The 26,918-nt window shown below is 42.2% G+C and overlaps 1 protein-coding gene across 1 annotated transcript in view; it reads left to right on the top strand.

The window, feature by feature from the left end:
* DNAH8 (dynein axonemal heavy chain 8) overlaps nt 1-26,918 on the top strand; it is a 536,895-nt gene that overhangs the window by 275,482 nt on the left and 234,495 nt on the right. Inside the window, exons 36-43 of the mRNA XM_065401473.1 lie at nt 4,904-5,103; nt 5,473-5,626; nt 5,726-5,889; nt 8,949-9,051; nt 9,431-9,535; nt 9,862-10,023; nt 15,905-16,129; nt 25,764-25,936. Coding sequence (XP_065257545.1) covers nt 4,904-5,103; nt 5,473-5,626; nt 5,726-5,889; nt 8,949-9,051; nt 9,431-9,535; nt 9,862-10,023; nt 15,905-16,129; nt 25,764-25,936 — 1,286 coding nt within the window. The remainder of the gene's footprint in view (nt 1-4,903; nt 5,104-5,472; nt 5,627-5,725; nt 5,890-8,948; nt 9,052-9,430; nt 9,536-9,861; nt 10,024-15,904; nt 16,130-25,763; nt 25,937-26,918) is intronic.

Consider the following 26,918-nt stretch of genomic DNA (forward strand, 5'->3'; position numbering starts at 1 on the left):
CAAACAAAAACAAAAAATGAAACAAAAAACTTCCACTCTTTTGGCATACTCTTGATGTCAAAGGTCTAAAAATCAACATTGAATGTAGTACCCAATTCAGAAAAATCTCCACTTCTCTTGGTCTATATACCCATCATAAACAAATGAAAAACAAGCAAAGAAAAACAGAAGAAACATTGCAGTTTGTTATTAGATGGCTAAATTGGTGCATTTCAGATGCTTTCAAAGGTAGAAACCCTTTTTCCCCTTGAAAATTCGTGCTTATTTATTCAAAGTAATTGAAGATTCATATATAACGTACAGAGAGAGAGATATGCAGTGGCCACCTGGTCATGTTTCCACACCTTCAGTAAGATTAACCATTTAAACATGTAGGCTTCATCAGTCCCTGCCTGGAAAGATTGTACCCTCAACTAAAGAAGCACGTTTTCCCTTGGGACTTGAACTTAATTTTGTCTAAACTTATGGGATCACCATTTGAGCCTCTAGCAATGTGCTCCTTACTACACTTTATGTGGAAGGTGGTTTTCCTAATTGCTGTTACTTCTACCAGAAGGGTCTCTGAACTGTGCACCCTCACATCTAAACCATTGTACACAGTCTTCTTTAAAGATAAGGTGTATTTACACCCTCATCCAAGGTTTCTCTCTAAGTTTCAAATTTTCATATCAATCAATTTACTTGTATTTTATCCCAAACCACCCGCAAATACAGACTAGCAATGGCTACACACATTGGACGTTAGACGAGCACTGATGTTCTACATAGACAGGGCCAAACAGACCACCCAACTGTTTGTGGCCTGAGCGGACAGAATGAAAAGTCTTCCAATCCACACAGAGAATTTAATCTTGGATAACTTCTTGTATCCACGTTATGATCTGACAGGCTGCCAGACAAACTGACTGCCAACTCCATAAGATTGCAAGTGTCCTCAATGGCATTCCTAGCACAGATTCCTATCCTGGACATTTGCAAAGCATTAACCTGGTCATCCATGCATAGTTTCTCCTCCCATTACACCATCACTCAGTACTCATGAGATGATACCAGATTTGGTTGAGCTGTACTGTAGCTTGTCTCTACATGAACTCCAATCCCTCTGCCTATTTACCTGTTTGGGAGTCACCAAGAGTAGAATGCACATGTGCAATCACTCGAAGGACAAAAAACAGCTACTAACCTTTCATAACTGTTGATCTGTGAGATGTGTTGTACGTGTCCATTCTATGACTCACCCTCTTATTCCTCTGCACTGGAGTTCCTGGAAAGAAGGAACTGAGGGGGCTTTCGATTGGCTGGGCCATTTATACCAATGCCAGCAGTGTGCAGCAGGAGAGGGCACTCGAGCTGCCCCAATGGCTATCACTGAGGGAAAATATTTCTGCTGTGCACGCGGTGTATGCACACCAGGAGTGGAATGGACAAGTGCAAGACATCTCAAAGAACAAAAATTATGAAACTTTAGTAACCATTTTCCCCCTGACTCTAGTAAAAGTGGCTCAGGCATAGAGGAAACACCTCAGAAGTGTCAGCCAGATCAAGGTGTGTGGCTTGATTCAGTGCTTGCTGATATCCCTTAATGAGGAAGTAGTGCTGATCTACTTTGGCTAGGTTTAAAAGCCAGTCACCAGTGAAACTGGAGCAGTTAACTGTTAGCAGCAGAGTTTTGTGGGAGTTTGTAAGTGGGAGTTTTGGGGGAGGGATGTTTTCCCTTTCTTTTTTTCTAGGAATAAGGATTAAAGAAGAGAAAACCATGATGGCTACAAATGCAGCATAATAAGTGATGTGAGGAGGAGAGTAGACAAAGAAGATGGTCAAATGCAAAGGCTGTGGGCGCTGCATCATCATCCTTAAGGGAGTATCTGATGGAAGCTACTTATGCATGAAATGACACCTGATAGAGCTCATGGAAGAGATGATCCAAAGATTAGAGATACATCTGGAGATGAGGATGGAATTCAGACAGTGATTTGAAGGTATAGTGCAGGGGAGGAGAGAGGAAGTGGTACAGATTACTCACGATATGTGGATACCTGCCAACAAAAGGATCTGGAGAGTGGACTACCAGACAAGGGTGATCCATGGAAGAATGCGCCCATGAGGACAAGGCAGAGGCAGAGGTCAGCTGTCTGTGCTGAAATCAAGTTGAACAACAGGTTTGCTGAACTGGGGAATGAGGAGGAAAAACAGGTGTGGGAAGGGAGCAAGAAAAAAATAGAGGAAGCCAGTCTCTGCAGAAGAGATGATGGAGATAGCTAGGGACTGGAGCCTAAGGAAGAATGGGATGATATACAGGGAATTGCGAGAAAGAATTTAAGACAGATTCATACCAGATTCATACGAGGAAGAGACGGATATATGTGATCAAGACTCCATACCCAGAATAATTGACAGGCCTGTCACCAGATCCAGAGAACAGAAGAGCATGTTGTCTGCCAGGAGCAAGGATTGAGATGTGGACATTTTGCTGAAAGGAATTCTGCTGGGAGTGGGGGGAAATCCATTGATTGTGCTGCATATCGGAATGAATGATACTGCTAGATTCCCACTGAAATGGATTAAGGATGACTACACTTGGCTGGGTAAGACTGTAGAGGAGCAGACTCACCCCTGTGGCACCTCCTGCTGGTGACTTCTGGGAATTAGCTCTTCCAGCATCCTGGAGCACCCTCTGCAGGCCAGTGGTCCACCTGTCCTCTACTGGCTCCGTGTCCCTCCCGGACCCCGGTGTCCTTTTATCTGGGGTGCTGCCCCCTGGCAGTACACCCCTCAGTACTAGGGTTTCCCCTCCCCAGGGAACCCCCACCCACTATCCCTACCTCACCTCAGAATAAGGCCACTGCCAGTCACCAACTAGCCCCCGCTCCCTGGGGCAGACTGCAGTATAGGCTACTCATTACAGGTAAGGTTGGGTTTGGACCTGCTGCCTTGGCCTACCCATGGGCTGCCCTCTGCAACCCCCAGTACCCCTTGGCCTCCTACTAGGCCACAGCCTGGGGCTATCCAGGCTGGGGCTATCCAGCTCCTCAGCCTTTCCCCAGCCCTGCTCCACTCAGGTACCCTGTGTCTAGCTCGCTGCAGCCAGGCCCTTCTCCCTCTGAAGGCAGAGAGAGACTGCTGAGCTCCTGGCTCCCAGCCTTTTTATACAGGCCAGCTGTGGCCTGATTGGGGCATGGCCCAGCTGTGGCTACTTCCCCAATCAACCCAGCTTTTAGAGCTGCAGCCCTCTGCCAGGGCTATTTTAAGCCCTTCCAGGCAGGAGCGGGGTAACCACCCCGCTACAAAGACACTTAAAGAAGTGGAAGCTTAGTGATCTTCTGTGGAATACTTTCAGTCCCTAGAGAATGTGGGTGAAAGCATGACAAAAGAATGAAGATCAACAGATGGCTCAAAGATTGGTGATATCAGGTAGGTTTTGGGATGATCTACCATTGGGAGGTATTTACAGAAAGAAGATACTTCTCAACTGATGGACTCTACTTGAGTATCTGTGGTATTACTCTTCTGGAATCAAGACTGGCATGATTAATGAGAGGGGCTTTAAAGTAGGAAATGAAAGGAGAAGGTTGGGAGGACATGCATCCAAGCTGATGATGGGTTCTGCTCGATAACAATCCAAAGCAGTGTGGACTGACGCATGTTCATTTTCATCACCTGAGTCAAATGCCACCAGCAGAAGGTTGATTTTCTTTTTTGGTGGTTCGGGTTCTATAGTTTCCGCATCAGAGTGTTGCTCTTTTAAGACTTCTGGAAGCATGCTCCACACCTCATCCTTCTCAGATTTTGGAAGGCAGTTCAGATTCTTAAACCTTGGAGCCTTGGAAGTGCCGTATGTTAAATATGCTTTGTAGTGGGGCCATTGTACTAATACTTTCTTTGAACAAGATAATTCAATTACACCTGCCTAGAACAGAAACATAAGCTAAACTTGAAGCGATAGAGTGCTCATGTAAATATCAGAACATGACATTATCGTCTGTCAAGGATGTAGAAATCTAGATTTAGAAAGTCGGTGGTCTTGTCAGTACCAAAAAGTGCAACCATAGACATGCAGCTGTAGCTACATATTTTCCAGGCCAAATTTGTTGAGGTCTGCATACCCCTACATTTAAAAAAACCATTTAACATCCATGAGTTTGCAGTAAAAAATATCAGAATGCCTTGTCCCACCTCTGTACTGTATGTGTTTAAAACATTGCATAATTTCAAATCTGGATTGCACATACATACATTATTTTAAATATTATAATTAAAAGCTAGATATATAGTACAGTAAAAGCTTTGTTATCCAGCATGTTGGGGGAATGGGGGGGTGCCTGTAAGTCAAAAATTCCGATTAACTAAAAATTATACTTACCAATAGACGGGAGGGAGTTTGGGTGTGGGAGAGGGCTCATGGCTGGGTGTTGGGACATGGGGGGGTGCATAGCATGGGCTCTGGGAGGGAGTTTGGGTGCGTGAGGGGGCTTGGGACAGGGGGTTGGGGTGTGGGAGGGGTTTCAGGGTGCCGGATCCGGGCGGCGCTCACCTCGGGCGGCTCCCTGCAAGCGGCGACATGTCCCTGCTGCTCCTAGGTGGAGGCATGGCCAGGTGTCTCTGCACGTTGCCTCTGCCCGCAGGCACCACCCCCACAGCTCCCATTGGCTGTGATCCCGGCCAATGGGAGCTGCGGAGCCAGCGCTCAGGGCAGGGCAGCGCATGGAGCCCCCGTGGCCATTCCTCCACCTAGGAGCAGCAGGGACATGTTGTCGCTTGTGGGGAACTGTCCCGATCCGGCACCCCGAAATGCTGGTTTCTAGAGCTTTCCAGTTGGTAAAGTGCCAGATAACACAGCTTTTATTGTATTAGGAAAGGTTTCACATCTGGATAATGAAGATTAACATTTTTTTTTACTTTGCAGGATATCTGTATATCTGCTATAAAGGAAAAGGATATTGAAGCTAAATTGTCTCAGATAATTGAAAGTTGGGGAGGCCAGAATTTGAGTTTTTCATCATTTAAAGCAAGAGGAGAGCTACTGTTAAAGGGAAGTGAATCAGCAGAAATTATTACACTTATGGAGGACAGTTTAATGATCTTGGGCTCTTTACTTAGTAACAGGTACTTCATAAGTGATTTTTTTGTGAATTTGCTAATTTTTGTACATACTGATAATATACACACTATAATTAAATCAGCAACCATATTACTAGATTGACACTTAATCAGCAATAAATGTGGATTAAATGTTATTGTTTTGTGTGGATGTTGGTATATTAATAATGTTACTGCAGATAACTTCTCTCGGCTCACAAATGTATAGCAATCTATTCTCTTGATACATTTGAATAAAATTAGATTTGTTTTTTCAAGTTTTCAAGAGATCATTTTTGCTCTCTAATTTATCCATATTTTGTTTCACTCCCTCTATAAATATTTTACTTTATACTTTAATTTAAAGTTATTCTTATTTCTCATCCCTGGTTTTAGATATAATACACCATTTAAAAAAGATATTCAGAACTGGGTATACAAACTGAGCACCTCCAGTGATATCATTGAAGAGTGGTTGGTGGTGCAAAACCTATGGGTTTATCTTGAAGCTGTTTTTGTAGGGGGAGATATTGCAAAGCAATTACCTCAGGTAAATCTATAATACTTATTCATATTTATATTCTAAAACCTTAACTAAATAACAGTTTACAAGAGAATGTGTTACCATGTTGATTTAAATTATGCTTAGGAAGCAAAACGTTTTCAGAACATTGACAAATCATGGATAAAAATAATGCAACGAGCTCACGAGAATCCTAATGTTGTTAACTGCTGTGTTGGAGATGAGACTATGGGACAGCTTCTGCCTCATTTACATGAACAGTTGGAGGTGTGTCAGAAATCACTTACAGGGTAAGAAGTTTTTAAAATACATGATTATGTCATAAATTTATATAAAGTCAGTAATGTTTTATTTTAATTACAAATCAAACAGCTAAAAATGTTAAAAATAGAAGTTACTTTTATACGGTTGTCACATACAGTAATATATTGTAGTTTGTCTCTAGAAGAGCAGTACTGCAATCTTCATTTTATTATTTTATTCAAAACTCCTTAGGCAATTGGTATGGCTAGATAATCTCTCAAGAATAGGAATCTGTACTAATAACATTCAAAGGAGAAAGTGTTACTACAGTACGTATAGTTCTTCAGATAGATTTAGACATCCAAACTGCCTTCCCACTTTGAAGTATCGTACATAGATTCTGATGTAAGGAACTGAATGAACACAGGATGTTAGCTCTTCAAGTCCTGAATTCATTTTAAATAATTTGCTGAACTGGGGCCTGTGATCTTGTTATAAGTATTCTTTGTTGCCAGAAAGGCATGTGTGTGACCCCAGCAGTCTTGAGGTATGTCTATATTTGGAGCTGGAGGTGACATTTCCAACTTGCATAGATATCCTCGTGCTAGCTGTCATCGAGCTAGCGCGCTAAAAATAGCCTAGCCGCTGTATCACAGGCAGCAACAAGCAGTGACATGGGATAGCCACTCTGAGTGCAAATCTGCCTGGACGCTGTAGGTACATACTTGTGGCTAGCCTGTGCCACTGTTCTCTGCCACCCGTTCTGCCACAGCTGCACTACTATTTTTAACTTGCTAACTTGATGAAAACTACTTCGAGGCATAAGTGCCGACTTCCTCTTTTTCCCCTGGTTGCTAGACCCCCCCTCTGCCCCTGGCCCCGCCCCCACTCCATCCCTTCCATGAGGCCCCACCCCGTCCCACCTCTTCCCACCCACATTCCAACCCCTTCCCCAAATCCCCGCCCTGGCCCCGCCTCTTCCCCCCTCCTCCCCTGAGTGCACCACGTTCCCGCTCCTCCCCCCCTGGAGCATGCAAACAGCTGTTTGGCAGCGGCCAGGTGGGAAATGCTGGGAGGTAGGCGGAGGAGCGGGGACGTGGCACGCTCAAGGCAGGGGAGGAGGAGGTGGGGTGGGGTGGGTGGGGCGGTGTGGGCTGGGGGGTGAGGGGAGCCTGGCTGCTGGTGGGTGCAGAGCACCCACTATTTTTTCCCCCGTGGGTGCTCCAGCCCCAGAGCATCCACGGAGTCAGCGCCTATGCTTTGAGGATATCTACACAAGCTGGGAATCACACCCCTAGCTCCAAGTGTGGACATAGCCACAACTTTCCATATGTTTCTGACCTCAACACTGAGGGTATGTCTATATAGTAATTAAACACCCATGGCTGGCCCATGTCAGCTGACACAGGGTCGCAGGGCTTGGGCTGTGGGGCTGTAAAGTTGTGGTGTAGACATTTGGGTTAGGGCTGGAGCCCAAGCTCTGGGACCCCTTGAGAGGTGAAAGTCCCAGAGCCTGGGCTCCAGCCTGAGTCCAAATATCTACACCACAGTTTTACATCCTGAGCCCACTAGCCCGAATCAGCTGACCCAGGCCAGCTGCAGATGTTTAACTGCAGTGTAGACATACCCTGATGGTCCAGTTATGCCCAAGAGCAAGAATCTATACTACAGTATTTACTCAGAGAACTACAGTTCTTTCTTTCTATGCATTAGCACATAGAAGGGTGGAAAAAATTCCATTATGAAAAAAATTAAAATCTTATTTTTAATGGAAACAGATTTTTCTTTCTAAAAAAATCATTTAAAATTAAATTTGAAATTGGCAACCTAAATCAAGGCCTAAACTTAATAGATTATAGTAAAATCATTTACATTAAATAAAAAATAATATTCAAGCAGTATGGGTTAGCTGCTGAAATTTTAAAGAAAGTCAGACCACTGAACTAATGGAAATCACTGACTTAGCATCTGCAATCAGAGTTGGTTGAAGTGTCAAACCAGCTTTTGACAGAAGCAGCTTCTTCTGTAGGCACAGAGAGAATATTTTCTTTATTTCAGTTTTTTCAACTAGTTCAGTTCAAAGATGAGAAACTGATTGGGTGTTGAAAAAGCAGGAAAACCTGTTTTTCTCTTCCGAACTATGCACGAAAGTGAGGTGTGAGAGTATGAGATCTACTAGTTCTAAAGTCTTGAATGACAGGGTGACCAGAAGCAATCAGTTCAATTCACTTACTACAGATAATACTTCATTTGTTTAATAAATCAGTTAAAAAACAAAACATGTTTTGATAAACTTACTGTTTTCTAATATATATAGCACATTTAAGGTAGTTTTATTCAACTAATACAAACATTTTTAAATGCTGTTTTTAAAAAAATTAATGGAACTTCAGCTTGCATCCAAATGCAACTTGACACAAATCATGAGTAAAAAATTAATCTAGTAAATAACAAATGTGTCATTTGCCATTTTCTAACATAATAAAAACTGTAAATATTAAGAATCTAAATAAATGTATGTTAAACTCTATAATTGCTAAATAAGTGTATAAAAATATAATATCCTCCTGGTTAGCAAAAAGAAACACCAATTTAGTGCAAAGGCTGTTTTTAGTTGCATATCAACAAGTTTTAATGGTTACCAACCAATAAGAATAATCCTTTCTTTAGAAAAATACCTAAAAAGTACAAATGCGAAACAGGATTCAAATAAATTATTTAAATCAATGTTTCCTGATAGCCAATTTAAATCATGATTACAATTGGTGATTTAAATTACTTTGCTTTAAAACAGTCCACCATGGCACATAACACTGTGGCAGTTAGCTATGGCTTTTGATATTTTAAGCCCTGATTTGTGAAAGCTGCCCTATTCAGGACAGCACTTAACTATGTGCTTTAAATTAGGCATATGCTTAAAGTGCTCTCCTGAATAGAGATGTACTCAAGCATGTGCTTAAATCTTCTTGTAAATTGAGCGTTAGAGTGATAGGTGTAGGAAGGATGAAGAAACTGGTGTTTTTTAAAATGATGTAATATTTCACAGTCTGATTCACAATTTCATGTAGAACACATTTTGTAATAAAAATCTTCCACAATATTTAAGATATTTAGAGAAGAAAAGGCTACTGTTTCCCAGATTCTTCTTTATCTCTGATCCTGCCCTTCTTGAAATTCTTGGACAAGCAAGTGATTCACACACCATTCAGGTAAGTTTTGAGTGACTATTTTAAAGTTAGTATGCTAACGAAAAAAGCTTTGAAAGAAATATTTAAATAAATAAAATATGCAAAAAGCAAAGGCAAAATAAACTGTAAATGTAACAAATTCTTCTGGCAAACCTCATTCAGAGCAAGATTTTCAGCTGCTCCTCAGACTTTAGATTTTACTGTAAAATAAACAAACACACAGAAAGTAACTTAAAAATTCTACATTTAGTGCATTATGACATTATCCTGCTACATAATCTGTGCAGTATAAAACTCCATTTGTGAACTTCCTTACAGGATCAAGTCAATAGTTATTTTTCTTATATGTCTGCTAATATTAAATGTTTACATTGAATTACTTTCTGAATTATCCTTTTAGCCACATCTTCCTGCCGTATCTGACAATATAAATGAAGTGCAGTTTCACCCAAAGGATTATGATCGCATAATGGCAGTCATATCAAGAGAAGGAGAGAAAATTCCAGTAATACTGCTAATTTCTTATCTATTTATCACTAATTTAAAATGTTTCACTGTTTATTTTTTTCAGTATCTTTATTATATGAGAAGCCATTCTTTTGCTGAATGCACACAAGTAGATGGTTAAATTAAGTTAATTATGAATTAATGGTTAATTACATGATTTATTTGAAAAAAAATTATCAGAATAAATTCTACATATTTGGTAACATGTTTATGGATATTTAAAATCAAAACAATAACTATATAACATTTATAACACAGTAATAAATAATAGGGATTTGGTAGCTACATATAATTGTGTACATTTAACTTTATTTAATTTTTCAGTTGGACACTCCAGTGAATGCAAAAGGACCTGTAGAACTTTGGTTGCTAGATTTGTTGCGCATGCAACAGGCTTCATTACACTGTGTAATCAGGGCAGCATATTATCAAATTAGTGACCCAGGATACCAGCTGCTTAACTTCCTTTATCACTTCCCAGCACAGGTAAGAACGGGGCGGGGGGCGGGGTGTATATATGTCTATGTATGCATATACAGTGATGAGCTCCCCAAATCCTAAGAACCGGTTCCCTACCAGGTCCTCGGCGGCACTTTGGTGGCGGCAACGGGGCCTTCACTCGCTCCGGGTTTTCAGAGGCACCCGCCGCCGAAGTGCCACCAAAGACCTGGTAGGGAACCGCGCGGTGAGTACAAGCCCCACGTGCCTGTCTCCCCCCGACCCACCCATCCGACCCCAACCCACGTCCTGCCCCCAACTGCCCCCGCTCAGAACCCACAACCCATCAACCCCCCCCGCTCCTTGTCCCCTGACCACCCCCTCCTGAGCCCCCCCACCCTAGCAGCCCCCCAGGACCCCACCCCCTACCCAACTCGCCCCGCTCCCTGTCCCCTGACTGCCCCGACCCCATCCACCACCATCCCGACAGACCCCCGGAACTCCCTCGCCTACCCAACCCCCCCGTTTCCCGTCCCCTGACCACCACCCCAGAACCTGTGCCCCATCCAACCCCCTCCCCCCGCTCCCTGACCCCTCCTCCCAGCCCCGGTCCGGCCCCCTTACCATGCCGCTCAAAGCTGCAGGAGCTGCAGAGCTGTGCTGGCACCGGCAGCTCGGCACGCTGCAGCTCTGCGATGGGGGAAGCGGGGGAGGGGCCAGGGGAGCCTCCCCAGCTGGGAGCTCAGGCGGGCCGGACAGGATGGTCCGGCGGGCTGGATGTGGCCCGTGGACCGGAGTTTGTCCACCCGCCGGCCCTTTTAGCAACCGGTTCTACATCGGTTTCTAAATTTAGCAACCGGTTCTTGCGAACCGGCTCCAGCTCACCACTGTGCATATATGTATAGATTACAAGCAGCCTTCTGAGAAAAGCAGAGGTTGTACAATTTATGTGGTTGGCAATTTTATTTATTTGTTTCAGATAGTCCTGAAAATGTTCTTGGTGTGATACAAACATAGTCCCTGACCTCAGAAGTTTATACTCTCAAAAAGTCCATCTAACCCAGTATCCTGTCTTCCAACAGTGGTCAGTGCCAGATGCTTCGGAGGAAATGAACAGAGCAGGGCAATTATCAAATGATCTCTGTCGTCCAATCCCTGGTTCTGGCAGTCAGAGGTTTAAGGACACCTGAGCAGGGGGTTACATCCCTGACCATCTTGGCTAATACCCATTGATGGATCTAGACGCCATGAATTTATATAATTCTTTTTTGAACCCAGTTATCCTTTTACCCTTCACAACATCCCCTGGCAACAAGTTCCACAGATTGACTGTTCGTTGTGTGAAGAAGTACTTCTTTATATTTGTTTTTAAACTGCTGCCTATTGATTTCATTGGTTCATGTGTTATGCAAAGGGGTAAATAACACTTTCTTATTCACTTTCTCCACAGCATCCATGATTTTATAGACCTCTATCACAATCCCTCCACTAAGCTGTCTCTTTTTATGAAGCTGAACAGTCCCAGTCTTTTTCTTCTCTCCTCCTAGGAAGCTGTTCTATACCCCTGAACATTTTATTTGCCCTTTTTCTGTACCTTTTCCATTTCTAATATATCTTTTTTGAGTTGGGGAACCAGAACTGCACACAGTATTCAAGGTGTGGGCATACCATGGATATATATATAGTGGCATTATGAAATTTTCTGTCTTATCTTCTATCCCTTTCCTAATGATTCCTAACATTCTGTTAGCTATTTTGACTGTTGCTGCACACTGAGCAGATGTTTTCAGTGAATGATCTAAGATGATTCCAAGGTCTCTTTCATGAGTGGTAACAGCTAATTTAGATCCATCATTTTGTATGTATAATTGGGATTATTCTTCCCATGTGCATTACTTTTCACTTATCAACGTAGAATTTCATCTGCTATTTTATTGCCCCATCACCCAGTTTTATAAGATCCTTTTGTAACTCTTCAGTCAGCTTTGGACTTAACTATCTTGAGTAATTTTGTATCATCTGCAAATGTTATGATCTCACTGTTCACCCCCTTTTCCACGTTGTTTATGAATATGTTGAAAAGTACAGATCCTTCGGGGAGCCCTCTATTTACCTCTCTCCATTGTGAAAATGGATGATTTATTTCTGCCCTTTGTTTCCTGTCATTTAAACAGTTACTGATCCATGAGAGGACTTTCCCTCTTATCTCTTTGCTGAAAACCCTTTGTTGAGGGGACCTTGTTGAATGCTTTTTGAAAGTCCAAGTACACTGCATCAACTGGATTATCCTTGTCCACATGCTTGTTGACACCCTCAAATAATTCTAAGAGATTGGTGAGGCATGGTTTCTCTTTACAAAAGCTGTGTTGATTCTTCCCCAACATACAGTGTTCATTTATGTGTCTGATAATTCTGTTCTTTACTGTAGTTTAAAACAATTTGCCTGGTACTGAATTTAGAATTACCAGTATTTAATTGCCAGGATCACCTCTGGAGTGCAATAATCTGGTAGCCTCCAATAATCTGGTAGAGAGGCTGATTTAAGTGCTAGGTTACATATCTTGGTTAGCAGTTCTGCAATTTCATATTTGAGTTCCTTTAGAATGCTTAGGTGAATGCCATCTGGTCCTGGTGACTTCTTATTACTGTTTTATTCATCAATTTGTTCCAAAATCTTCTCTATTGACACCTCAATCTGGGATAGTTCCTCAAATTTGTCATCTAAAAGAATGTCTCAGGTGTGGGAATCTCCCTTGCATCATCTGTAGTGAAGACGAAGGCAAATAATTAATTTAGCTTCTCCGCAGTAGCCTTGTCTTCTTTGAATGCTTATTGTTTTTGTGTCTTTTGCTAGTTGCTCTTCATATTCTTTTTTTAGCCTGCCTAATTATATTTGACTTGCCTCAGTTTATGCTCCTTTCATAGCATTTGACTTCTAATTTTTACAGGACATGTTTTTGTCTCTATCTGCCACCTTTACTCTACTGTTTAGCCATGGCAAATTTTTTTTGGTCCGCTTACTAATTTTGTTTGATTTGGTTATACACCTAGTTTGAGCCTCTATTATAGTGTTTTTTAAAAGTTTCCATGTGCTTTTCAGGAATTTCACTTGTGTGATTGTTCCTTTTAATGTCTGTTTAACTAGCTTCCTTATTGTTGTGAAGTTTCCCTTTTTGAAATTAAATGCTACTGTGGTAGGTTTCTTTGGTATTTCATTAGTAGTCTCCCCTCCTAGGGTAGGAAAGAGTCCAGTGATTCAGGAGGCTGGCAACCATAGTGAAGGGTTGATAGTCTCTGCTGGGATTAGTAGGGGAACCCAGGCCCACCCACTCCTCTGGGTTCCAATCCATGAACCCTGTATGAAGTAGTTGGAACTACTCTCTATCCCTTCCTGCTTCCTACTATGCCTCTCGTAGGCTATTTTGCAACTCATGCTCTATGATCCTTTTCATCTGGAGGTCCAGCTACCTGGGCAGCTTCTCGACAGTCTATTGCTGAAGGATCCTGCTCTCAGTGGTTTCTCAGATTCCCTGGGAGACCTGGATCCCTCCTGACCTACATCCTTTTTATCTCACTGTCTGTTGCAGGGCCACCAGTCCTTCTAAGGAGGCAGCTCTTCATTTAGCAGCTGGGACACTATGGGGTCTGGACACCTCATGACACATTATTTGGATGGTTGACTTCTCAAAGCCACCTCAGGTCTTATAAAAGACCGTGATGGGGTATACAAACCCCACACTGGGGAGCAAGGGCTTGAGGAACAGCTCTAGACTAAGACAGCCCTGCCCAGTCACACTTGCAAAGCCTGCACAAGCTGGAGGCAGGGCTTTAAAAAGGAGAGGAGGACAGCTCAGAGTGGGGCAGCAGAAGGGAGCAGATGGCCATTCTGAGGGGAAGTACTGCCCAGGAGCTCATTGCCTGAGACCTAACACCACAGACCTGTACAAACATACAAAGGAGAGGCTGGTAACTGAGCATGCGGGTTAGAGACTAAACTGAAATGATTTGCTTTGGGAAGCTAAAGGAAGTTGGGGTAGGAAGTGGTCCTGGAGGCAGAGGCAGCTGCTTAGCACCCCAATGTGGCAATTGGAGCTGCCCAACATTGGACCCTGGACCAGAGCCCAGTGAAGATGGTGAACCTGGGTTACCCTACCCACTCCAAAAGGACGTTATAAAAAGAGCCTTCACTTAGGGTGAGAGGCCAGCTGGAAAAGACTTTGACTTTGACTGTTCAAGGGCCCAGTCCCTCAAATTCCTGTGCTAAAGGGGATGACTGGAAACCCTTGGGTGGAGTGTTGAAGGACAGCACTGTGTTTCAACTGGGAGATGACCTGCCAACCTGTGTTTAATTTCCTAGACCACATGCTCATAAAGGGGAGTCTAGATTACATAGTTTACATGCTAAAAGGGCATTGTCCTACTACTTGAATAGGAAAAAGGACTTCAGAATCCCTCCTCAAGTGTTAATTTCTTCTGCTGAAAATTGTAAGGACTGGGCTATTTCTACTCAGTCATTGTCTACATAGGTCTGACAACGTATAGAGAAGAATTATAAAACTTCAAGTTCTCCTCCTGCTAGAATTAAACCACACTCTATCAGAGCAATGGCTGTGACTTTAGCATATCTTAGATATGTCCTGCTTGTTGAAATTTGTAGGGTTGCCACTTGGAGTTTGTCATACTTTTACTAAACATTACACTATAGATTTGGGATCTGATGCTCATTTTGGGAGAGCAGTACTTCAGTCATTTTTTAATTAGGGTCCTTAGTCCCTCCATCCACTAAAGAATACTGCTTGCCAAACTATCTCAAGAGTGGAAATACACAGAAGAAACTTGGAAGAAAAAATGGCAGTTACTTACCTGTAACCAGAGTTCTTTGAAATGGACTCTGCATATTCCACTCCCCATCCACCTTCCCCTCTTCTGTGGAGCCCTAATTAGCTCCTGCGGTTCCTGAGGCTGTGAGGGGGGACTGCAGGTGGACAGCAGAGTTGGAGTGACAGTGTGTGAACCATGGATGGGGAGGCGCGCTGGATTTGAGCTAATCCCCAGAGTACCAGGAGAAAGTGAGTGATGCACCCTGTGACAGTACCACACCCCCTTCAATAGCCTTGCCCTGAAACATACTCAAATGCTAAGGAGAGGAGGAAAGCCTGGGTGCTTTAATGGGCACTGCAATCAGAAGCTGCATCGGTTGGCACACCTCAAGGATATGAATATGCAGAGTCCATCCCAAAGAATCCTGGTTACAGGTAACCAACCTCCATTTTGCTTATACTTGGGGTATGGATTAAAGGTGGTTTTAAATCATATAATTCCTTTGTATTCTGAGGCTGTGCAAGAGCCTTTGTTGTAAGTTAGAGCAGCCTTGAGGCTGTAATTTATATTCTGTTTCCTATGGACTCTTATGGTCCTTGGGAAGTGAAAATAATTGTAGCGCAGTACGCTTGAGCCATGCACCCAAACATCTCCCCAGTCCATCCCCTCCAATAGGGGCTGGGAGCAGGTTTGGTGTCAAATCCTTACACTAGATCTGCACTGCCTATGGGATAATTTCACACCACCATTTCTACCCATTTTAAAGCCAATTTATGCTTATACAGCCAGAGCAGCATAAAAGGACCTTAAATGTAACTGAGAATCATGTCAAATATATGTTTACCTCACTGTGTGACTGAGATTATGATAAAATAATGTATAAGTTTATTTCTGGGTTTCCTTGAATGTTTGTGAAATAGAGAAGTGCACCCTTAAAACCCTCTGATTTTCTTTCTCTTGAAACAGGGAAATCCTTAATGAGAAATCACTTGAATCCCTCCAATAAGTTACCTAAAATATACTTAGAAAGTAGGGTATCAAAGTGTTATAAATCTTGGCTTACAATAAATATTAATTAATATATCAGTTTACTTGTTATATTTTATAGGTAGGGTTACTGGGAATTCAGATGTTGTGGACACATGATTCAGAAGAAGCCCTACACAATGCAAAAGATGACAGGAAAATCATGCAAGTAACCAATCAGAAATTTCTGGATATACTAAATACACTTATCAGCCAGACAACACATGATCTTTCCAGCTTCGACAGGGTGAAATTTGAAACCCTGGTTACCATTCATGTGCATCAGAGAGATATTTTTGATGACTTGGTAAAGTACAGATTTTAATTTCTGAAAGCCAAATATAGTTTTTGTCATAATGATAACCTAGTGCTCATAATGACTATATAGTGCTTTTGTCTGCGGGATCCCAAACTGCATTTGTGTGTGTGTTAATATGGAAACATCATTATTCTCTCTAGCGTTAAGATTATATTTAGATTTTTACTTGTGGTGAGACTTTTGCTTAATACAGGACTAAAATCCATCTGTTTTACACTCATTCTAATGATTGAATTTAGTCTCCAAATTTTTATTCTTTCTAAACTATTTGAATCTTATTTTTCTCTAAAAGATTTAGAAATTTTGGCAAAAGCATGTTTAAAATGTTCCTTTTTGGAATTGGGTTCTGACGCTCTCACCTTTTGTTTGTGACAGAAAATCTGATCTGGGAAGGGGGGTTGGATGGGTGTGTGGTGATAGTAAAAGAATAGTTCCGTCTGTATTTCTGACCAGCTTCCCTTGATTCACCGCAGGGAGAATTCTTATTTAATGAACCAAAGGAAGTTTGAGAGAGACAAGGTAGGTGAGGTAAGACCTTTTATTGGACTAACTTCTGTTGGTGGAAGGTACAAGCTTTCGAGCTACACAGAGCTCTTCTTCAAGTCTGGAGAAGGAAGTAGAGTGTCTGAGCTAAATACTAGTCAGACAATTTGTTTTCTTCCTCAGAACTGAAGCAGAACTCTATGTAGCTTGAAGGCTTGTACCGTCCACCAAGAGAAGTTGGCCCAATAAAAGGTCTTACCTCACCTACCTTGTCTCTCTCTCATATCCTGGGACCAAAACGGCTACAACACTGCAAACGAAGTTTGTCAGACTAGGACTGCCGCTTTACATTCCTTATGAGGCTGGTGGGAGCCGTCAAGTGGATGTGGGTGGAGAGGGGGAAAAAGAGAAATGTTGGTTTGGGAGGGGGTTCAGACAGACTTGGCGGTAGGTACAGTGGCTCCCCAACACTCCATCGCTCATGGGTTACTTCTCCCTCTCCCCAATTCAATGGCTCTCTTGCTCACTGGCTTCTGAGGGCTTCTCAGCTTCCTGCAGTGTTCTGCCAATGAAACAGCAGAGTTCTTGGGCTTATGGAGATGGAAACAGCTAGGGGAGCAATAGGCTGAGAGTGCTGGGAAGAGATTGGGCAAGTGAACCAGGATCTCAGGAGCTGGTGAGCTGAGAGGGAATAGAAACCTGAGGAGTAGAGGAGCCAGGGGATGGAAGGAGGGAGATAGAAAGGGCTACTTTGTTTCTACCCCTTCCATCACAGTTCCTGTACTTCCTACTCCCAAAAGGCTCTTATTGGCCTGACGAGGGCAGTCAGTGGCAGTCCCGGTCTAATGTATGTTGGTTTGCCAGAGGAGAGCTCTTCTTTGATGAACTATGGGAAACTTATTCGAGTGGGATTGCTACTTTGTCTTTATAAGGCTAGTGGAAGTTTTGAGGGGATAGGGAATAAAAACAAGATTGTGGTAGGGAAAGGGAGGAAGAAGAGAAATTGGGCGAGGTAGAAAGGCAGGCTGGGCTGCTGGACCCCTGCTCTTGGTGTTCTATGCCCTACAAAATAACAGGGCCCATAAGTCTGGATAGACTGACAGGTAGCCCTCAGAAGCAAGGCAGAGAGTTGACAGTGGACTGAGTGATATGAAGAACCAAGGACACTGGGGACCAGAGAGCTAAGGGTCACAAGAGCTGGTGGGTCAGAGAGGAATAGACAGCTGGGCGGCATAGGAACCGAAGAGGGTTGAGGGCTGGGCAAGAACCAGATGAAGGAAAAATCTTTAACCATGGAGCCAGTGGCTTAGATATAGCTATGGAAGACAGGACTGCGTGCAGTCCAGCCTGCCTTTCCCACATCACCAGCACCACTTCTTTCTCCCCGCCTAACACAATACCCAATGATCCTTCCCTTTCCTCCCCAAACTCTCTGGATTTGCAGTGTGGCTGGTGGTAGACTCACGTGATTTAATTCCTATAGTTTATCAAAAAAGATGCCCCTCTCTGGATTAGTGTGAGAAATTAACCAGAAACGAGGTTGCCTCAGTAGTTGTGCTTCCAATTTTGCGTAATTTCCACCATACCTCAAAGAGGAATTGAAATATTTGTCTGTGGAGGGTCAGTTAATAGCTAAAACCTCCCTACAAACCTTCATTGAAGCTGCTGATATGGCATCAAGATCAGTGGCAGCAGTAATTACTGTGCAGTATGGGTCCTGGCTTCAGTCTTCTGTATTGCCAAAGGAGGTTCAAACTATGCTGGAACACCTCCCCTTTGAAAGAAGTCAATTGTTCAGGTCTCAGACTGAGTCATTACGTTCATTGAAAGATCTCATACCACATTTCAGTCATTAGGCATCTACACTTCCCAATACAAAAAGAAGCAGTCATGATATACTGAGCTGAGACAGTGTGTCACTACTCCATTTTATCATCCTTATCAGAGAACATCAGATTTCTCTAAGACACAATGTATCCTTGGAAGGACTTCATGGACATCAACATCAACTTCAAATGCTGCTAAGGCTGGCTCTAAGAAGTCACTTTGATGTGTATATCAAGAGTTGCCAACAAATCTTGGTGGATCTTTATCCATTTCCTACCCCTTTTGGGGACCATTTGCATTACTTTCAGGAAGCATGGAGTGGTATCACCAGTGACAGATGGTACTGACAATAATCCAGAAAGGTTACTCTGTTTAATTCCAGCTTTTATTAAATATCTGACACTGGTAGCAGCACATCTGAGAAAGAGAAATGTGTTGGTTTACATATATCTTGATAATTGTTAGGTGAGAGGATCATGTCCAGAGCAGGTGATATGCAGTGTTTAGCATGTCATACCTCAAAGTTTTGAATTCTCTCAGCTGATGGAGAAATCCACATCAAGTCTGCAAAGGAATTCTGTTCTACTCAGTGCTACCCACAAAGGCAGTAGTGACTGATGCTGCATGGTTGGGTTGGGGAGCCCATTTCAGCACCTTTACAGTACAGAGTCAGTGGCCTCAAAGAGAGGCTTGGCTTCATATCAATGTCCTGGAGCTTGATATGGCTTACTTGCATGGTCTTTCTACCACATATCAAAGATCAGAGTGTACAGATAAAACAAGGATGGTATTGTTGGTTCTCATGTAAACAGATAGGAACCAGATCAACAATCTTGTGCAAGGAAACAGTCCTTCTGTGGAATTAGTGTATCTGGCATAACATAATAATAACTGCAGTTCAACTTCCAAGCCTAAACAACACATTGCCAGACCATCTAAGCAAACATTTTTTTCAGAATCATGAATGGTCCTTAAAGGATTTGGTCATAAAGTCCATTTTCAATCAGTGGGCTGCTCCACATATAGATCTGTTTGCAATTGAACAGAACAAGATAGTATTTTGTTCCAAGAGAGGATCAAGTCTGGGTTCTGAAGGAGATGCCTTCTTAATCCCATGGACTCCGGGCCTCTGTCATCCTAATAGCCCCAGGTTGCCCCATGCAACATTGATTTGCAGAATTCCAAAATCTCCTAGTGACATCTCATCTACCAGACTAAAATATTCAGAAGAATGGGACAACATTTCATCCAGAGTTGTCACTATCCTTACAGCATGGAAAATGTCTGGCTAGCACACTTGAAGAATTGTTCTGTTGATGTACAAAGGACATTGATTCAGAGCAGAAAGCCATCTACAAGGACAACTTATACTGCAAAATGGAAGTGTTTTTCCTTCTGGATTTGCCAATATAATCTTTCCCCAGGAGACATCAATCCCTCATATGCTTGCATATCTATTATACGTAACCTGTAGTTTGTCACTTAGTTCATTATGTACTTATATGGGTGCGATCTCTGCACATCATCTACCAATTCAAGATTGTCACAGGGTGGCTGGGCTCTGTGTTTAAAATAGATCCAGCTCCCTTGTACTAGAGCAGGTTCTCCCAGTTGAGCTAATTGAAGGGGTGGGTCTACACCTATGCTATAAAGGGTCAAAGGGAGTTTGAGTGAGGGCAGAGTTAGAAGGGGAACTGTGAAGTGAAGCTTCAGGGAGAGAGAGAAAGAGAGTCTCCTGCAGTGGTTCCAAGAAACGGAGTTGTGATTGGGTAAGAAAAAACAGCTGAAAGTTTGTTTTGTTCTTTCTTTGGGAGAAGGCAGGCAGTCCAGGTCTTTGCATCTTCTCTAGCTGCTCAGAGAACAGTAATGGACAGTACCTTTGGGAAGAGGGGTGGTGCCTAGTTTAAGGCTGGGTGAAATTTTTTTTTGTTTTTGGAACTTTGTTAATAAAGAATAGACCCCAAGAAGGGCTGTGAGAGACTGTGTTCTTACGTGGCCCTGAAGAAGGAGAAATTGAGGCAGAGTGCTGCAGAGCAATCTCTGGTGTTGAGGGGATGCTCAGGATGCAGCTGGCCATGTTATAAAGACCACAATGTTTTGTTTTTGTTTTTTAATGTTAAAATGTTTGTGAAAGGTCTTCTGAAAGTTCCCCCCCCCCCTCTGATAAGACTACCCTCTCCATATTGGAATCTTAATGTGGTACTTACCAATTTGTTGGGACCCCCATTGGAGCCATTAGCCTCATACCCATTACTCCAGTTGTCTATGAAGACAGCATTCCTTATTGCAATTACATTGACATGCAGGGTTTGTGATTTGAAGCTCATGTGAACCTTTCACATACAAATTTTCACAGGGATAAAGTTAGTGTGGCCATACCCTAAATTTCTTCTGAAAGTAATTTATGACTTTCATTTAAATCAGTCCATTCACATAGCATTTTTCCCCAATGACTCATACAACCAAGGTTGAGGCTGTGTTACAAACTCTGAATGTTCTCTGAGCTCTGAATGAATGAACAATATGCTGCAGTTGTGAAAAAGGCTAATATTCTGGGGTGTATTAACAGGAGTGTCCTATGTAAGACATGGGAGGTAATTGTCCCACTCTACTTGGCACTGGTGAGGCCTCAGCTGGAATACTGTATCCAATTCTGGGCATCACTCTTTAGGAAAGATGTGGACAAATTGGAGAGAGTCCAGAGGAGAACAAAAATGAGAAAAGGCTTAGAAAACCAGAACTATGAGGAAAGGTTAAAAAACCTAGGCATTGTTTAGCCTTGTAAAAGGAAGACTGAGGGAGTCAGGGGGGACCAGATAACAATTGTCAAATAAGTTAAAGGCTGTTATAAAGGCAATTGTGAACAACTGTACTCCATGTCCACTGCAGGTAGGGCAAGAAGTAGTGGGCATAATCCGTAGCAAGGGAGATTTAGGTTAGATATTAGGAAATAGTTCCTCGTTATAAGGACAGTTTAGCTCTGGAATAGGCTTCCAAGGGAGGTTGTGGAATCCTCAACGTTGGAGGCTTTTAAGCAGATTGGACAAACACCTGTCAGGGAGGTCTAGATTTACTTGGTCCTGCCACAACGCAGGGGGCTGGACTTGATGACTTCCGGCGGTCCCTTCCAGCCCTGCATTTCTCTGATTGGTTTTGTGCTAGACAAAAAAAAAAAAAATATTCAGGCAGTCCCATAGGCTATTAACTATGAAGAGATCCAAGGTTAGGCAGCTTCAAATCAGAAAATCTTGAATTGGATGTCACATTCTCTAAAGTTATGAGGTGGCCAGTTTAGAACTCCCAGATCATGTTAGGTCACACTCCACTAGAGCACAGGCCACTTCTGCAGCCTGTTTTAGGGGAATGCCCAGAGCTAGTATATGTAGGGCTGCTACTTGAAGTAGAATACATATCTTCACTAGCCATTACTCTCTAGTTCAGGCAGCTCATTCAGATGCCCAATTTGGGAGTGCTGTGTTGCAGTTTTTGTTTATTTAGAGGAGGGTACTGCGAGTCTATCTATTACATTCTGCTGGAGAGTCACCAGAAGTAGAGCATGGGTAAACAAGCACTTGAAGAAAAAAATGCCATTGGTAAATGGAGTTCTTTGAGATGTGTTGTTTATGTGTTCGAAGACCTGCCATCCTTTCCCCACATCTGCTGAGTCCAATAGCCTGGACTTGATAGTTGCACAGGACCTGATGATTGGTTTGTTGCTCTGTTCCCTTGTGGGGGGAGAGGCTCGAGGACATCAGGGAGCAGCTGCAACCAACAGACACTGCTGGCTAAAGTGTTCTGATCTCCAGTGCATGAGATGTATGCACACCAGTAGCGGAACACATGTAAACAACACATCTCAAAGAACTCTGGTTACTTAAGGTAAGTAATTTCCTTTGTGATGGGAGAGACGTGGTGTGTGGCTGGGGGACAGGCAGGTGGGGCAGCAGAGAGCGTTGATCACTTGTGCTCTCCTCTCTGGCACTGCCAGTCTCATGGGTTCCTACGCCACATGTTTTCTGACTCCCCATCCACTGTTTTTCAGATCTCCAGCACTCCCCCAACCCATAGAGCAGTGGGGCCCATGGGAATGGGGACAAGACTGAATGAGGACCAATTGCTGTGCAGGGAAAACAGGAGGCTCAGAGGAGAGGGAGTACTGGGAACACAGTGGGCTGGAAATCCAGGGGCCACATGGACTAGGGGGTTAGCATAGATGGGAAGCAGAGGACCCCATGGCTTGTGGGGGACAGTGTCAGTTTAAAAAACAAGGAAAGTCACACAAAATGTTGGTTCAAAATAGATAAGGCTACCAAAATGATGCATGGCTCCTGAATGCAAATACACAAAAGCATAGAAATATGAAAGTAAGCCCACATACACATGGTATACAGAAACACATACACACATATTCTAGATACTCATTTTTTGAGAATGAGGATAGTGGAAATAAGTCTCTTATTTGAAGGAAAAAATGCAAATTTTTAAACGGCTAGCACCAAATGAGTGGGGTTAGAAAGTTGAAATTTGAGCATTATCTCATTCAGTATGCATCTGTCTGCTGTGTGAAACAGAGTATTTACACACACAAAGGTCAGTGTCAATAGAATATTGGTATACAATTATTTAAAAAAAAGTATCATTCTTGTATCCATGCTAATGTTGCAATAGAGATTTTTTTAAATGCTTATATCAGAGACCATAAAAAAACAACAACACATTTTAACTATCTCTATGCCATGCCAAATGTAAAGTTTTTAATCCCTTCTGCTGAGAACCTACAACTGTCCAATAAAGGAACACAACCCATTTTGTTATAATGACAAAAGTTGAGTTTTTTGTCTTGTGGGGTTTTACATTCTATTTTTATACCCATTAATGCCTGCACAATTTTTTTTTCAAAATATTGGAACATTGAGGTTTAATTTTTCTGAAACTTTTCACAAAACGATACTTTGGACTAGAATATTTAGGCAACTTGTACATTCTTGTAATATTTACAAAAAAAAGTTTAAAAATCACAACCTTAACCATAGGTATCAGTTTGCAGTCCACCTGTGTATACACAAAATAAACCTTGATTAACCAAATGTCTCACATGATATCTTAAAACTTTAGATAACCATTTCAGTGTATGAAATAAATACTTGGGATGAAGAAACAAATGTTGGATAATCTAAAATTGAGATAATCAGGCTTCAATAATTGTGGTTTACCTGTATATATAATATAGCACTGCAAAGAATGTTAATTTTGGAGGACTCCATTTATAAGTAGTCTCTCTTCTAAGACTTGAATAAACTTGCATAGTAATCGGTCGACGCTACGCCCAGCTCATGAGACAGCTCATGGTGTCCGACACCATCAGGTGGTCCAGAGACATTTATACGGAACACATCACAGGACACCGTCAATACCGCATTGAGTAACCGAGACCGCCAACCAGGGAAATAACCCACTTCCTTCCCTGAAGGACCAAGGGATGCGCCCCACGCATGTACTTATCCGCTACACTGATACTGACTTGGACTCCTTATTCATTCCATGGGTGGCGTACCCGAGCCCACTTATCCACTGACACTTTAAAAACCCTTGCACCCCAATCTGGGTCTATGCAGGTTATGCGATATGTATGTATATTTTCATCCTTGCAAACGATACCTGTAACCCCCCATAACCCCAGCCTGACTCCAGATGTACAGTACCTTGCCTCTTAACTCATGTATATTTCATTTTAAACAATAATTTTTTTTAATTTGTTACCCCCTTTTTACCCAAGCATTTAGCTAATTTTCATGATCTAGTCAGTTTCCACTAGGAGAAATTGATTGTAGATGGTATTTTTGATGCAATCCTGTTTATTTATAAAGAATATACAAAATCCTGTTTCCATGAACACAGCAGGTATCATACAGGAGATAGTTTCTTTGCTCATATTTCCATGCCTTTTTCAGCCAGCACTTTACCCAAAAGTCTCCTAGCTTTTGTTCCTCAGTGTCACTTTATCGGGACTTCTCTGGCTCTGTCTGGGGCTTCTTTGCTCTGTGTCCTTCTCTCTGTTTCTGCTGCTCCTCTCACACACTGATGCACGGAGCTCCACCAATCAAAACCCCAACCCCTGTGTTTGCAATATAGTCACCAGCAAATAGCTTTGGGACACATGGTTCAGCTTCTACTCAAACTTTGTCATGTGTCTGTTTTGGGGGATGGCTCCTATTACATAAAGGAATTTCATTGTTTAATTTAAAATGAATGAAAGGCAGCAGTTACACCTATCAGCTTCAGTGAGGTTTTGTCCAACCCTCTTCAACACCAGCATAACAATATGCTGCAAGTCCTCTGTGCCTGTGTGGGCTAGCCTGAAGTATGCTGCTCCTCTGGCATGAATGATTTGTAAACCCATTTTAACCAGCCCACTTAGTGAGGGGATTCTGCAGTGGCATGAAGCTGACATAGGGACTCTCATACCATTTAGGGTATTTCTGCACTGTAATGCAAGGTGTGATTGCAGCTACTGAAGCTCATGCTGCTGCTTCTACACTACTATTTTTATCCATGCTAGCCTACGTAAATTCGGGTGCTGCGTGCAGCAGCACCCCATGGTTTGAAATGGTTTCCAACATACACAGGGTTTACAGTTTTGTTCAATGGCTTTCAGCACCCCCACTATAAAAATTGTTCCAATGCCACTTGGTAAAGCTACTGTGTAAGTATGCCTATGCATGCTGCAACCACATCTTGGATTGCAGTGTAGACATGTCCTTACTCTTATTACTGCACACATAGCAAGAGGAAGGAAAAAGGGGTCTCTGGAAAAAAGAGGTGTAGTTCAAAACATCCCTATGCCACACTGACCTCCTGCTGTGTTTTGGCCCTTATAGCAGTTGCAGGTTGGCCTTCAGACTGTTCTGAAATAGTGCAAGGGGAATGGACATGCACAGAGCTAATGAGAATTTAAGTCAGTTATACACATCAGCTGCTGACTTACGATATCTGCATTTTGTTTGTCCCTCATGATCTTGCTTTGTGTGTTCCTGTTAAAGCAGTGGGAGCTTTACTGTACATGAGAAATAGGTTTCTTATATGGATTCAAATTATCAGAACATTTTCTGAATTATAAACTTTAAAAATAAGTTCTTTATGCAGTGCAGAAATGTATTCAGTTTTACTCCTACCAAAGCTTGAAACAGGTGATCATGCAAGTATAGTGAAATGTTCTATCTTTATTATTCTAATGCAGTTACTCGTTATATAAGACATAATACTGGGATACTGTGCATCTGTAATATATAGCTTATTTTTCTTTTTGTTTAAGGTAAAAATGCATATCAAGTCAGTAACTGATTTTGAATGGCTAAAGCAGAGTCGATTTTATTTTAAGGAAGATGTGGATCAAGTTTGGGTATCCATTACAAATGTTGATTTTATTTACCAGAATGAATTTCTGGGATGCACTGATCGTCTGGTTATAACTCCTCTGACTGATAGGTGAGAAACAATGTTTTTCTTGGGGGTGGGGGACAAGCCAAAAAACTGCTTAACATGCAGAGTGGCTTCTTTTATATAATACTCTGGACTGCCGTAAATATAAAATTGTACATTATGTTCCAGAACATGTAGTGAACGTCTAACTGTATGTTTGAATAGGCACCCACACCTCTTTTTCATGTAATAAAATAGAATCTCACTAATCTACCTACTTTATAACTCCTACAGAAATATGCTCTCTTCACTCTTCTCAACAATGATTTAATTAACAGCAGAAATGTATTTATATTAGTATAGTATTTTATCCTTTAGGAAATATTATATTATATAATGATAACTTGATGGTAGAATTGGTATTTGAGGCCCAAGAGACTCCTGGACTTGGCTCAACAATTTGATGTGGGGGACCGAGAAATCTCCTCGTCTTCCTTTTTGTTACTTCCCTATTCACAGTCAGCAATTTTTGTAGCTTTCTTCCAATACTCATGATTGTGCACCTGGCTGTCATGCAAATTGGTCTCTCTCTAAGGTCCACTAATATCCGGTCCATGTACTGAGTCTTTCGCCTCCCCCTTGGTCATCTTCCATCCATGATCATTGCAAGGATCATCCTACCAATATAACTCTTGGGTCTTCACTGGATATGTCTATACCAATGTATCCTAGTCTCACTCACGTGTCTTCATTTCATTTCTTATCACAGAACATTGAACCATTTGACCATCTCAACATATTCATTTCTGTGGTGGATGATTCCTTTTCTTGTGGCTGGCCAAGTCTCTGTTCCATATATTAGGGTGGGTTGAATTAGTTTTATTGTAACTTCATGGACATCTCTTTATCACAGAGAACTGGGGTCAGCTCCCACCATTTATACCGTGGCTTTGAAACAATGCTAGGCATCACTTAGGAGGACACCACTGTCACCAACCATTAATCCCAGGTATTTCAGTTCTTTCACTTTTCTAACTTCTCTGTCTGT

The sequence above is a fragment of the Emys orbicularis genome, chromosome 3 (genome assembly GCF_028017835.1).
Source record: "Emys orbicularis isolate rEmyOrb1 chromosome 3, rEmyOrb1.hap1, whole genome shotgun sequence".
NCBI classification, from domain to species: Eukaryota; Metazoa; Chordata; order Testudines; family Emydidae; genus Emys; species Emys orbicularis.